The 14,843-nt window shown below is 40.5% G+C and overlaps 1 protein-coding gene across 1 annotated transcript; it reads left to right on the top strand.

Annotated features, from left to right (window-relative positions):
* Positions 1 to 2,115: 2,115 nt before the first annotated feature.
* On the top strand, positions 2,116 to 3,063 carry LOC125146915 (olfactory receptor 6M1-like). The gene has a single exon (XM_047823836.1). It carries the CDS (start codon positions 2,116 to 2,118, stop codon positions 3,061 to 3,063), a length of 948 nt encoding a protein of 315 aa, XP_047679792.1.
* The last annotated feature ends 11,780 nt before the right edge of the window (positions 3,064 to 14,843 follow it).

Here is a 14,843-nt window from a genome sequence, read left to right as displayed (position 1 = left end):
TCATCTAGAGAAGACCCACACAAAGCTGAGTTCTTTTCCACTATCATGAACTGAAGAGACTGCCCAAAGGAGAGCAATGCTACAGCTTTAGTTCGTCTCAGAGAAGTTTATTTGACCCTTATTCAGCAGAACAGAAAGCTCTCCAGGCCCCTTTTTTCCAGTCCTATATGACCCAATGACAACCACGGCAAAGAGCAATTCTATTTGTGTCCAACCCTCCCAGATTCTTGTTATTAAAACCTGGCACGGTGTTTTTGAAGATCCCAAACTGTCTGACTCTTACAATACCAGACAGGAATCAAGCTCCCATCAGGCTCATCAAAGACTACAGAGGCAAGAAGGAAAACGATGACAGTACAGATGTTGTGAAACAATTGGCTAGATGAATGGAAAGAACAATGGAGTAGATGACAGGCAGTTCGTGAGAATGCACATCAGTGTGTCTTAACACCCACTCATCTCTGGTGTTGTCAGTAAGGAGGGTGGGAAGGGAGAAATGAAGGGAATTTCAAAGCATTTCTACTTGTACACATACCATGCTCTATTCTGTCTTTGTATTAGACCTTAGTAACATTAACACATGTCCACCCAGATATGGTTATGCCTTCTTGTGCTGTAGAAATCAGTCTGGAAGTTTGTTACCTGGATGCAGCAGCAGTGGGGGGAGGGATCAATATTATCGTATTAGTGGTGGAAACGCACCGGCTGGTACCAAGACCCTATTTCAATAGATCAGACCCTTTAAGGTCCTGTGATTACTTAAAAGCAGTTTGGTCTTGAAATAAATGAATGGTGAATACAAATAATGAGCAACTACAAGGACCAGAAAAGTCACAGCAAACTTTTCAAATGGAAATCCACTCCCCCCAAAAAAGTCTTTAAGGCAAAGAAAGACTCCTAGGAATTACTTTTCAGAGAGAGAGCGCCCGAGGAAAAAGACCTTCTTTCAAGAGGAACTCAGTGGGTTCCAAACCTAGAGAAAACCTAGCTCAGTTAATAAATTGGTCATTTTCACATAAAACTAAAGGATTAGCTACAAAATAAAACACCAAAAGGCAGAGCTTCACTGAAGGATACAGACATGCAGTACATGTTCAGCAAACCTGAGCCGTATTCCAAGATGAGCGTTGCAAAATCCATCATCTTTCTTTCACTACTGTTAACAAGCTGATTGTTCAAATTGCTGAAAAGAATGTGAGGTATAAGAGACCGATTTAAGACAACCTGTAAGAATTCCCAGTCAAGGAATGGAAGGGAAAAGCTTTGGTATTCTTTTGGATCCTGCCATACACATGGCATTGCAGGGAACAAAAAAGAAACACACTGATCATTTTCCCAGTAGAGGTTTTTCAAATGTCTGAAATAGGTTATGCAAATGATGAACCATATATCATGCAACTACTTGTTCTTTAACAGTGTAGACATCAAAACCTTTATATCAGTATAAGAAATAAAAACAAAGAAAGCAATGCAGCCTTATGGAGATCAATTATTATCACATCAGAACAACTCAGGGACAACCAGAGATCACCTTAAGACTCATGCGATACCAATCACAAATGCGAGGAGAGACCAAAACAGGTTCTCTTTCATTTGATGCTCTTGGTCAGTTTCATAGTTTCTGCTCCTTTATGTAGATGATACCTGAAGGGTTGAAATGACTTGGAGAAAAGTAACTCAACTTTCCTTAACATTCCCTTTTCCCATTTTGCAAATGGACTGACTGGATTCTCAGTTAAGGATTCTCTCTTCTCAAGCACAGAACTTAGCCAGGGAAACAGTAGATCAGGAAAAATGAAAGAGAGAAGGGAAGGAGCACGGGGTCCAAGAGATGACCATCATAAAGTCTAGAGCTTAATGAGACCATGGGGAAAATGTCATTCAACCAAAAATGTTAAATGTGAGAATACCAAGGTTAGAAGATGTCATGTAACTTATCAAGGTCCTATATTTATTAGAGTGAGTGGCAGGATGAAATCACTCTTGACTCTTGGTTCAAAGCTTTTACTACTTTACATTTATCACTGATACTGAGAGTAGAAACTCATTTAAGCTGATTTTCATAACTGTAATTTTTTTTTTCAGAGATGTGCTGCCCACTAAGTATTGCATGCCATGGATATGCAAAATCAGACCACAGTGACTGAATTCACCCTGACTGCCTTCCCTGTTATCTGGAAGCTTCAGATCTCTCTCTTTGTGGTCCTCTTGTTTATTTACATGTTAACTCTCACAGGAAATATTGTCATTATTTCCTTAATATGGGCTGATAATCGCCTCCAAACCCCAATGTACTTCTTCCTCAGCAATTTGTCATTTCTGGACATTTTATACACTACCTCAGTTACCCCAAAGCTATTAGCTTGTCTTCTAGAGGACAGGAAGACTATATCTTTTGCTGGCTGCATAACCCAAACATACTTTTTCTTTTTCTTGGGGACAGTGGAGTTTATTCTCCTAGCGGTGATGTCCTTTGACCGCTACGTGGCCATCTGTAACCCCCTGCGCTATACCATCATCATGAACAGCAATGTCTGTCTCCTACTGGTTCTGGGATGCTGGGTAGGAGCCTTCTTCTCAGTGCTGTGCCCAACTATTGTGGTGTCCAGACTGCCCTACTGTTATAAAGAAATCAGTCATTTTTTCTGTGACATTGCCCCTCTGCTACAGGTGGCCTGCATAGACACTCATTTCATTGAGATGATCAACTTCCTCTTATCTTCCCTTGTCCTCCTGACCTCGCTGGTACTCACCATTGTGTCTTACACCTACATCATTTCTACCATTTTGCGCATCCCTTCAGCCCAAGGACGTCAGAAGGCATTTTCCACCTGTGCTTCTCACATCACGGTCGTCTCCATTGCCTATGGGAGCAACATCTTCATGTATGTGAGGCCCAGCCAGAGCCGTTCGCTGGATTTTGACAAAGTGACTGCTGTTCTCACCACTATGGTGACGCCTCTTCTGAACCCCTTCATTTATAGTCTAAGGAATGCAAAGGTAAAAAAAGTTTTGAGAGAAGCAATCAGCAAAATCATGTCCTTATTACACAGGAGAACTTGAACTCTCTTGCCTAGGCGAACTTGTAAGTTCGTTTGCTAAGAATGGCTATTTTCAACCCTTGGACTCTATATGGAGATATGCATGCTTGAAACCACAAAATCAAAGATATGTGGGAAGATATAAAAAGGCTTCATGTCACATCAGATACAAAGTATTGTAGTCAAGATCCAAGGGAGGCAATTCAAACGTAGAGAAAATAACACATTTTGAATTCTATTATTAGACCATCTCACACACAGAATATCATGAATCAATGAAAAATACTTAACTGAAGTCAGAAAACCCTGAATATTAGGCCTGAGTCTATTGCTTTTTTTTTTTTATCATGTGGCACTTAGCATATCTGAACCTTAGCTTTTTCAACAGTAATGTGGGAAATACATTTGGTGATTTTCCTTTTTCTCTTTGTTATTGGAGGCCCAACCAAGATAGTCTAAGAAATACAGCCATGGGTAACTAATAGTGAGCACTTCTAACTGGTTCTTTTCAGATGTTTGAGATGCCTGGCTTCATCCCTGACAGCTAAAGACTGTAGATACTGACAGAAACAAGGAAGAAGAATATCCCAGGTTTGTACAGCATACTTAAATATGTACATCTGTGTATCTCACCTCATCCTCTTAACCTTGAGAAGCTGATACTATTATCTCCAAAACCGAGGTCCACAGAGGTTAAGCCTCTTGCCCCAAACCATACCCTGGAGGGTGGCACAAATTTAAAGAATGCAGATTTCAGTCTACTTTACACCTCACTGTACCAGGAAGAAACTTTAGAGGGAAAAGAGTTAACCTGGAAGTTATCCACTTTTTACTGAAACCAGGGCATTGCCTGCCTGCCCTAACTTTCTGGCAGACCTGCAGATAAGGGCAGACCAAGATACAGTTAGAATAGACCATGAGAGGGGCGCCTGCATGGCTCAGTCGGTTGAGCGTCCGACTTCGGTTCAGGTCATGATCTCGGGGGTTTGTGAGTTCAAGCCCCGCGTCGGGCTCTGTGCTGATGCCTCAGAGCCTGGAGCCTGCTTCGGATTCTGTGTCTCCCTCTCTCTGCCTCTCCCCTGCTTATGATCTGTCTGTCTCATTCCCAAAAATAAACATTAAAAAAAATTAAAAAAAAAAAAAAAAGAATAGACTGTGAGAGGCAACTGGCTTGGAAGGAAAACCAGTTATCTTGAGACCATAATGGACCAGGGAGTCTAGACTAATCAACTGTGGCAGCTGACCGATGTGGCAACCATATCCAGAAAAAATAAGCATCCTAGAATTCCTCTGGTTCGGAGAAAACAAAAGCAAAAAACTAATCATGCTCGCTTTAGTAAAATTGTGTTTATGATAATAATAATCAACATATATAGAATCCCACAAGATAAGGAACAGGAAGACCTGGTAAGGGATGAGAATCAGGAATTAAAAAACCTTGAAGAACCAAGGCAGGTGCCCTCTTCGCCTCAGAATCTCTGATCCTTCTCTTGCTCTCTCTGGAGTTATATGATCTCTATATTACTATTTTTCTCCACGTATCTTGAGGTACGCTGAATAATGGTCCCCCAAAATATTCAGGTCCTAATCCCTAAAACCCATGAACGTAAGTAACAAATAAGGTACACAAGGCAAAGGGATCTCGCAGAGGTGATTAATTTAAAGATCTTGAGACAGGGAGGTCATCCTGGATTATCTAGATGGGTCCTCATTATAATCATAAATGTCATTATGTGAGAGACAATAGAGGGAGATTTTACCTCACAAGAGATGGTAATTTGATAACAGAAGCAGAGAGAAATTTGAAGATGCTGCGCTGTTGCCTGGAAGACAGAGGAAGGGGCCACGAGCTAAGGAATGCACTTCTAGAAGCTGGAAAAGGCAAGAAAATGAGTTCTTTTCTCTGGCACAGCCCACTGACACCTATTCAGGCCCGTGGAAACCGATTTTGGACTTCTGGTCTCCAGACTGGGATAAAATATCTTAGTGCCGTTTTAAGACCCCCAACTTTGTTTGTTACTTCACTTCTTCGTGCACACAGAAGGTAATGGCTGCTTCAGTCATTTGTAAATAATGCCTATAGGCAGTCATAGATATATATTCATATATACAAGCATATATATTGAATGCACTTAAATATATTGATATACATGTAGACAGAGAATTTATTTGGATATATATTTAAAATGATCTCAGGTCAAAAGCCAAGTTCCTGGAAGGAAGATCCAATTGGTCCATTGGAGGTGAGATGCCCTCTCCTGATTCACTGATTTGCGACAGGAAAGGTTCACAAGGAGTTAAATTGCCTTCTATTCATGCAGCCACTGAGCAGGTGCCATGGAGACAAGCACAGCATAAGAACAGGGAGAAAACAGTAGGTATCTCTAAGATCAAAAAGAGTCCCTACCAGTGTGGTCATTAACCTTCTAGCTGCATGAACAATGACTGACACCTTAAGAATTGACATGACTCTATCTTGGGAAAACAGGCAGAGAAAGTGCTGCCTTAAGGATGGATCCAGATATGGATTCATATCATAAAGGAACACCATCCGTCCTAAGAGATTGCGGCAAACAAATGTCTAAAGATCAGGAGAAACTAGAACAATATCACCAGGAATGAAGCACTCATATAACGATCTGCTATGCACTCATTACCAGACACTAAATGAGATGGGATTTAGAAAGTTACTATATTAGCTTCCTAATGCTGCCATAACAAAGTTAGCGGCTTAAAATAACACAGATTTATCATCTGACTGTTCGGTGGGTCACAAGTTCAATACAAGCCTCCCCAGCCCAAATTCAGCAGGCTGCATTCCTTTCCAGGGGCTCTAGGGGAAAATCCATTCCCTATCCATCTGACTCGTTGACAGAATTCCCTTCCTTGAAGCTGTGGGACCAAGGTCCTGTTTTCTTGCTTGCTGGCTATCACCCAAGGGCCGTTCCCAGTTTCTAGAAGATGCTTCAGTTCTTGACTCATGGCCCCCCTTCCTCTACCTTCAAAGCCAATAATAGCAGGACATGTACCTCTCAAGTCTCAAATCTCTCCTTCTTCCATCTCCCCTATGACTTGGCTGACAAAGTTCTCCACTTTTAAGGACTCATTGGATAGGAGTGGGCCCACCCTAATATCCAGAATAATATCACCATTTCAAGTGGATCAGTCGTTCAAGCATCCCGCTTCAGCTCAGGTCATGATCTCATGATTTGTGAGTTTGAGCCCCATGTCAGGCTCTGTGCTGATGACTCAGAGCCTGGAGCCTGCTTCGGATTCTGTGTCTCACTCTCTCTGCCCTTCCCCCACTCGTCCTCTGTCTCTGTCTCTCTATTTCTCTCTCAGAAATAAACATTAATTTTTTTAATAAATAAACATCAAAAAATTAAATATATATATATATCACCAACTCAAGGTCCTTTTCTTGAACTACATTTGCAAAGTCCTTTCTGCCAAGTAAAGTAACATATTCACAGATTCTGGGGATTAGGACATGAATATCTTTAGGTGCCATTATTCTGCTTGCCAGCATTATGTTGCTAGTGGTCATGATCCAAGAAAGGAAGAATAAAGAACAGAGCACAGCAGGATTTCTTAAAGCCATTATTACATCCTTAACTTTATCTTTCGTCACTTAAAACCAGAAGAATTTACAAATTCCAGAATACGAAAGACTAGTGAAAAGCAGCAATGTTCAAAAATACATATATGTTGGGGCGCCTGGGTGGCGCAGTCGGTTAAGCGTCCGACTTCAGCCAGGTCACGATCTCGCGGTCCGTGAGTTCGAGCCCCGTGTCAGGCTCTGGGCTGATGGCTCGGAGCCTGGAGCCTGTTTCCGATTCTGTGTCTCCCTCTCTCTCTGCCCCTCCCCGTTCATGCTCTGTCTCTCTCTGTCCCAAAAATAAATAAACGTTGAAAAAAAAATTTAAAAAAAAATACATATATGAATTAGCTATGTTTGTTTTTATGTAAATCATTGTTTGCTAAAAATGAATATAGTTTTCCCTTTCTGCTGTTTTAATTTTTTAATGAAGTCCCATGTTACTCAAAGCCCCTATTCTGGTATCATTAACACAGAAAAGAAAAACCCAAGCAAATAGTGAATTTAAGCATGATTTTGGTACCCAGCTGGGGCTGGCCCCAGGTTGAGCCAGGCTTAAAACTGCAAATATTTTAAAAAGTTCATAAACTCTGAAAAATAACATAAATATATTGTTTTACTTTGATGTTGGTTATTATTCTTATGATCAATATTGTTATAATAAAAGATAATCATAGCAGTTTCTACATTGATTCAAATTAGTTGAGTTACTTTTCCCAAATTTTGGGACACCTGGAAGGTTCCTTACTTTTCCCATCTGCAACTATGACTAGATATTTTAAACTACTGTCTTTTTCAATATGGAGGAAAGAGGAGGAACAAACCAAAGCACATCCACTTGCTAGATGAATTCTGTTCCTCCAACTATGGATGAAGGGCATCCCAACCAGGGAAACACTGTCAAATGTAATGAGTTTAATGAATTCACTGATCCTTCCACTTGCCAGGTAATTCTCACGTCCTCCTTCCTCCTGACTCAGTTGTAATACAATATTCAGCAACAACAACTATGAACATACACCTCAATCACATCACAAGAATGCGATAAAACATACCAAATTATTGTCATCGGTAGTCAAGAGTTTAGATAAGCTACTCCGTTTGGCACCCATTTGGCCAACCCATTTGGCCAAGCAGCCTGCTGTGACTTTAAACTGACACTAGTCCCCTCATGTAAGCACACGCCCTAGATAGCAGTCTGCGGAGTCACAGACATAGGTCACTTTCTGACCCGACCTCTCCCACGGTTCTTGTGCTCAACCATCTTCCCCATCCACCAGCACCTTCCCTTTATGCGCCCCTTCAATAAGGCCCCAGTGTAACTTACCAAAACTCACTCTTTTGGTTACAATTGACCAATGTGGCTTTAGCCCGGGAACCCCAAAGCCCTCCAGGTTCTAATGAAGGCATATGCCCCGGGTGATTCCTCTCTGTCTGCATTCTGCCTCCAAGAGAAGCCCCCCCCAAGGTATGCCAGGTGCCTCCTCCAAGACCTGTGAGTAATAAACTCTATCATAACTCCTCTTGTGGTCTGTTCGACTGCAGCTCACCCTCGGCAGGCACCCTCTTCTCCACTTAAGAAATGTTAACTTGACAAATTAATAACAGGGGGGTACAACTACATGACTGTTGGCTTCATTCTTAAAATGCACTGAAAAATAATTTGTATGTGTGCATGTGTGGTACATTTCAGAAGTGTGGTACATTCAGAAATTCACAGAATTTCTTCTGTGAACTTTAAAAACCTCTTATTAAAAACATCTTTTATCATCTAGGATCGCTGGCCCTCCCCAAGGATGTTGTTTAAAGTTAACTAGGGATTCCTTCATTAATATGCTTTCTTACTTTCAGTATTTGGCAGAAAGTAAGGTCCCCTTTTTAAGAGATGATAATGTTGGGACACCTGGGTGGCTCGGTCGGTTGAGCGTCTGACTTCAGCTCAGGTCATGCTCCCACGGTCCGTGAATTCGAGCGCCACATCGGGCTCTGTGCTGACAGCTTGGAGCCTGGAGCCTGCTTCGGATTCTGTGTCTCCCTCTGTCTCCATCCCTCTCCCACTCACACTCTGTCTCTCAACAATGAATAAATATTTTTTAAAATATAATAATAATAATAATAATAATTAGAAGATGATAATGTTGAGGGGTGCCTGGGTAGCTGTGTCAGTTAAGCATCTGACTTCAGTTCAGATCATGATCTCGAGGTTTGTGGGTTCAAGCCCTGTGTGGGGCTCTGTGCTGACAGCTCAGAGCCTGGAGCCTTCTTTGGATTCTGTGACTCCCTCCTTTCTGCCCTTCCCCCACTCATGCTCTGTCTCTGTCTGTCTCTCAAAAAATAAATATTAAAAAACATAAAAAACAATAAAAGATGACAATGTTGAAAATGATTACGTATAAACTCTAGCTATAAAATTTTCAGAATTATTTTTTAATCTTAACTTCTTTTTTTTTATTTTTTAACGTTTATTTATTTTTGAGAGAGAGAGACAAACAGAGCACCAGCAAGGGAGGGGCAGAGAGGAAGACACAGAATCCAAAGCAGGGTCCAGGCTCTGAGCTGTCAGCACAGAGCCCAATGCAGGACTCCAACTCACAAACCGTGAGATCATGACCTGAGCCGAAGTCGGACGCTTAACCGACTGAGCCACCCAAATGCCCCATACTCTTAACCTATTTTAGATTTTTTAGCCATTCTGAGATCTCAAAAAGAATTGACCATCTTATAACCACACAATCAGTGTAAAAGAGAAGAGCTTGAAATAACACGTCAAATGAGAGAATACTATCTATGACCAATAAATAAAATATCAAGTTATTCTAATACTATTAGTAGTTATATAGTCTCTTCATGTGCAGAAATGCATGTATATGCCCTCCCGACACTGAACTGAAATCAGAGTCATCACCTGACTTGAGGAGAGTGTATAAAAAATGCAGTGTATCGTTTACTTGTTTAGGCAAACGCATCTCATCTTGTTTGGACAGCAGTCACGACACCGACTCTGAAAAAAACCTATACTTACATGTACAAAACCATTTCATTCATCATATCCCAAAATTAAAAATAACCCGAATGACTATTTGCAGGATAATGGATAAGCAGATATAGTATTTTTTTTAAGTTTATTTATTTATTTTTGAGGAGAGAGAGATAAAGGCAGGGCAGAGAGCTAGAGAGAGACGGATGGATATGGAGAATCCCAAGCAGGCTCCACGCTGTCAGCTCAGAGCCTGACATAGGGCTCAAACTCTTGAACCATGAGATCGTGACCTGAGCCAAAATCAAGAGTCAAACACTCAACCAACTGAGCCACCCAAGCACCCCAGATATAGTATGTTTTTACAGTGGGATATTATTCAACATTAAATGGAAGGACCCAACGATGCAATAAGCTAGATGAATTTTTTTTTTAATTTTTTTTTTTTCAACGTTTATTTATTTTTGGGACAGAGAGAGACAGAGCATGAATGGGGGAGGGGTAGAGAAAGAGGGAGACACAGAATCGGAAACAGGCTCCAGGCTCTGAGCCATCAGCTCAGAGCCTGACGCGGGGCTCGAACTCACTGACCGCGAGATCGTGACCTGGCTGAAGTCGGACGCTTAACCGACTGCGCCACCCAGGCGCCCCAAGCTAGATGAATTTTGAGAAACATTATGTTGAGTGAAATAACCCCAATGTAAAAGAACTACATGATTACATTTGTGAAGTCCATGATCAGGCAAATCTGACCTATGCTAATAGAAATCAGAAAATCATTGCAGGTATGTAATGACCGGGAAGGACATGAGGGAACTTTCTGGGGTAATCAAAATTTTCTGCATCTTGTTTGAACTGGTGGTTTATGGCCATGTACCATCAACAAAACTTTTTGAACCAAATTTTAAATTTTAGTGCCTGTTATATACAAATTAAACCTCAATAAACAATTTTCTTATATCTCTACACAAGGTAAACTCAGGCTCAAATTTACAAGTGAGTTCACCAACTACCAAAGAACAAGTCATTTCAATCTTATAACTCACCAAAAGATTTTTAACATTCAATTTTCTCTTACTGGTTTTAAGGGTTACTTTAACATAGACCCCACCACCAGATTTTATGAGAAAGGAAGAGTGTAGGCTAATCTCACCCATGAATCTAGATGGAAAAATTCTCAAGAAAATACCAGCAAACAAAATATACTAGAGAGTCGAGTGTATCCCAGGAATGCAAAAATGGTTCGACATTAAAATATCAAGAATTATAATTTACCACATCAGCATAAACTATTTTTTTTCAGCAGAAGACAGCTGAATGGATACAATACAATACAATACAATACAATACAATACAATAAATAAATAAAAAACGGTGGTATCTCCAGACAATGGAGTATTACTCAGGATTAAAAAGCAATGAGTTGTCAAGCTATGAAAAAACATGGAGAGAAATGTCAATGCATATTATCAAACAAAACAATCAACTTGAAAAGTTACTTCTCTATGATTCCAACTCTATGACATTCTGGAAAAAGCAAAAGTATGAAGCCTGTAAAAAGATCAGTGGTGGTGTGAATGGAGGGAAATCACCAGGAAAAGAAAGCACAGAGGATTTTTAGAGCAGTGAAATACTCTGTGTGGCATATGCTGATGGATATATATTATATATTTGTCTAAACCCATAGAAGATACAACACCAAGAATGAGCCCTAAAATAAACTATGGGCTGTGTGTGATGTGACAGTGTAGGTTCATCAGTGGCAACAAATGTACCATTTTGGTGAGAGATGTTTGATAATGGGGGAGGCCCGCACGCAGAGGGCAGCGGGCCTATGGGAAATCTTTGCACTCTCCTCACACTGTTGCTGAAAACCTAAAACCGCTCTGAGACAATAAAGTCCTTCAAATAAATAAGGGAATTAGCATTAAGAAAAAGTATCTTTCAAAGAAAAAGAAATACTTAGAATATCCCCCCTGTATCAACAGGGAACAGTATTAATATAACACAATAGTATATAAAGTCAGTTTGAGGGCACCTGGTGGTTCAGTCAGTTAAGTGTCCCACTCTTGATTCCAGCTCAGGTCATGATCTCACAGTTGTGGGATCAAGCCCTGCATCAGGCTCTGCACTGACAGCGTGAAGCCTGCTTGGGATTTTCTCACTACCTCTCTCTCTGCCCCTCTCCTCCCCTCTCTGGCTCTCAAGATAAATGAATGAATGAATGAATGAATGAATAAATAAATTAATTAATTATTTTAAAAAGTCAGTTTGTTCAATCAGAAGTTATGATATCTTGGTACAGGAGATACAGGAAGAAGAAAAATGACCAAAGAACTTAACACTCATCTTCATAAGAGGAATTTAATAGACAATGTGTAAATCTGATAGATTCGGAAAGAAAAATATAAGCATTCATTTTAAAATATGAAGGTAACGTAAGAAGAGACAAAAGCCTTTAAAGGACTAAGAGAAGGGAAGGAGTAAGTGACTTCTCTTTTTCTAGACAAAAGTTTTAATATTCATTAATTTTTAACTATGTAATCTGTTTAGGTTTTTTTTTAAGTTTATTTATTTATTTTGAGAGAGAGTGCCTGCACGTGCGTGAGGGAGGGGCAGAGAGAGAGAGAATACCAAGCAAGCTGGGAGCTGTCCGCGCAGAGCCCCATGCAGGGCTGGAACTCACAGACTGCAAGATCATGACCTGAGCCGAAATTGAGAGTCAGATGCTTAACCAACTGAGCCACCCAGGCGCCCCCTGTAATCTGTTTAGTTTTTAAAATGAAAATCAATTTTAAAACAATGGGAGGAAAGTGTATCGGTTCAGAATGAGGGGGAAATGAGACCAGAGGAAAGAACAGCTTAGCTCCCAACCAGGAGAGCACTCCCAGAAATTCTCAGCTCACAGTGATGGAGCACAAGGTGCTTAGAGAGCCAGAGTTCATCTCGGGGTAGATGGAAAAGACATTCGAGTGTCTGAGTCGCTGGCCGTTAACACACTTGAGATAAGCAGCAGGGACATTGGACTTGTGGCTAAAACAGTGAATGTGAAGGCTGGTGCTGAAGAGTCAAAGCAGGGAGACCAAGAATCCCCATTGCCAAAGCACAAGCTACGGATTCACCCAGCATGTTCCTCCACCATGGAAACGGACTTCTGCAGCAATACCCATATCACATACATGTAGAAAGAGGAACACCAGTCCACAAGGACCCACCTGAAAACACGCCAAGTCGAGTGCCAATTCTCCCCAAGGGTAGAGCACAGAGGAGAGAAACAGAGTGACTGTATCAGTATGTTGACGCTGATTATCTCCGTAAAAGGATTTTAATTGATTGTATTTTTCCCTTCATAGTTTCAAATTTATCTTCCTGTGTTTATGTATTATGTAAAGTGTTTAAATTTTTCAAAAGGGCCACTGCTGTTCAGATGAATCATTGCCCATCTGACCTTAGGGCAAGATTCAACTTGAATCAAACTTGGTCCTTGCCTCTAACTTGAGAAAGGGTTGGGAACTGTTCCTAAAATGTTCTATTTTACCAAAACAGCGTCTAGTGAGCCCTTCCCCAAACAAATTCAATATACTCCCCAAACAAGTTCAATATAAGCAATCCATCTATCTGTCTGTTTCATTAAAAAAAGACGGAAAATCTATTCAAGGATAATGATGTATTTAAAGAGTCACAGAAAGTCCAATGTCTGTAGCCAGAAGATACCAGAAGATACCATAGAAACAGTCCATTTTGGGTAATGTCTGACACCAAAAAAAGACCCAGTACACAATGAATGCATGAATGGCAAATGAGTGGATAAACAAAAAGAATGAAATAAACTATCTTAAAATTATTGGCTAGAAATCTTAAGGGAACTAAGAATATCTAAGGCAGCACGCTCAGAGACAAAATAGCATGACCTAAGTTGCAAAATTCTTCACAGGTTCTATTTCCTGACTGTTCTGAATTTGTTATAGCAGAATTATGTAGAACTTCTTCTTCGTTAGACTCTGCTCCTCTGGATTCCCTTTCCTTTTTGCTCTCAGCCTTCTTCCCTTGGTAATTATTTCCATACTTACTGTTCTCCGGCTCACTTCCCAAATCCATAAGGAATAGCCTGGAAAGGTTGAAGAGTTCAAGAATTCAAAATGTGGTGTTTGGGTTCTTGAAGTTTCAGAGTCAGAATACAAGATACCAACAAGGTAATTAAAACAACAGCATCAGAAACAAAAATCAAATAAGTCCTGCTGGGAAAATCTTATTGTCAGAAGAAAATGAACTAATATTCATAAATTTAAATTTTTTCATGTAGGTACAGGTTCATAGACTCCTTTAATAGGTAGGAGCAGTCTATAAACTTGGGACTAAGTAGCTTAATTCTAGACAGAAATGTATTTCTCCATCCACCTCTGTAGATACAGACCTATCACAAGCTCTGTTAAAATCCAACAGCAGTCCATCCTAGACGAGTGATTCGAGAACAAAGCTACCACATTTTAGGGAACATAGGAAGCATTGCTACTTCCTCCTTCAAGCACGGGTCCTCAGGGACTTGACGAGCTTTAATCCTCGGCACAGCTAACTAAAACTGCTGAGCCCTTAACCATGGGCACATGCAGGGCAACCTTCCATGCCTCATTGTGTCTCACTTTTAGGTAACCCTACAGTGGTAATATCATCCCCACTTTACAGATGAGTTAACTGAGGAGCTGAGCTAACTGTCCCAAAGGCACTCAGCTGGTAAGTGAAATCAAACCAAGAACTGTCTGACTTCAAAACCCACGCTCTTAACTTCCCACACCATCCTGTTTCCCCTCTGTGGTAAAAAAACTGCAGGAAAGGCGTTTGTAGTGACTATCTCCCACAGATACAGATGTAAAATCGAAGACATGGAATGAGAGGACTTTAAAGAGCATCCTGCTCAAACATTTCACGTTACAGATGAGAGAACTGAGACCCAAATGAGGTAGAATTTTCTAGATCTAAGTGGTAAGAAAGGCAGAACCAGAATCTGTCATTCTGGTTGCCCGTTTAATATTATTTCCTTTATGGCATCAAGCCACCTATTCAGTCCACATTTCTTAAACACGTATTAAATGTTAGAAGAGAGTTCTATAAATAAAAAATAGAAGATAACAGATTATAACAAATCTGTAATGGTGTGGACATAGGAGAAGGAAAATTCAGGAAAACGCTACGGAAAATTTGTGTTCAAGTCAAATGTGTTTGTTCTAAA

Source organism: Prionailurus viverrinus, chromosome D1 (genome assembly GCF_022837055.1).
Source record: "Prionailurus viverrinus isolate Anna chromosome D1, UM_Priviv_1.0, whole genome shotgun sequence".
Lineage (NCBI taxonomy): Eukaryota > Metazoa > Chordata > Mammalia > Carnivora > Felidae > Prionailurus > Prionailurus viverrinus.
This window is presented reverse-complemented; position numbering and strand designations above follow the sequence as displayed.

Bases quoted from the DNA above. Each gene is read 5' to 3' on its own strand.
- LOC125146915 (XM_047823836.1), top strand. From the start codon at position 2,116: ATGGATATGCAAAATCAGACCACAGTGACTGAATTCACCCTGACTGCC.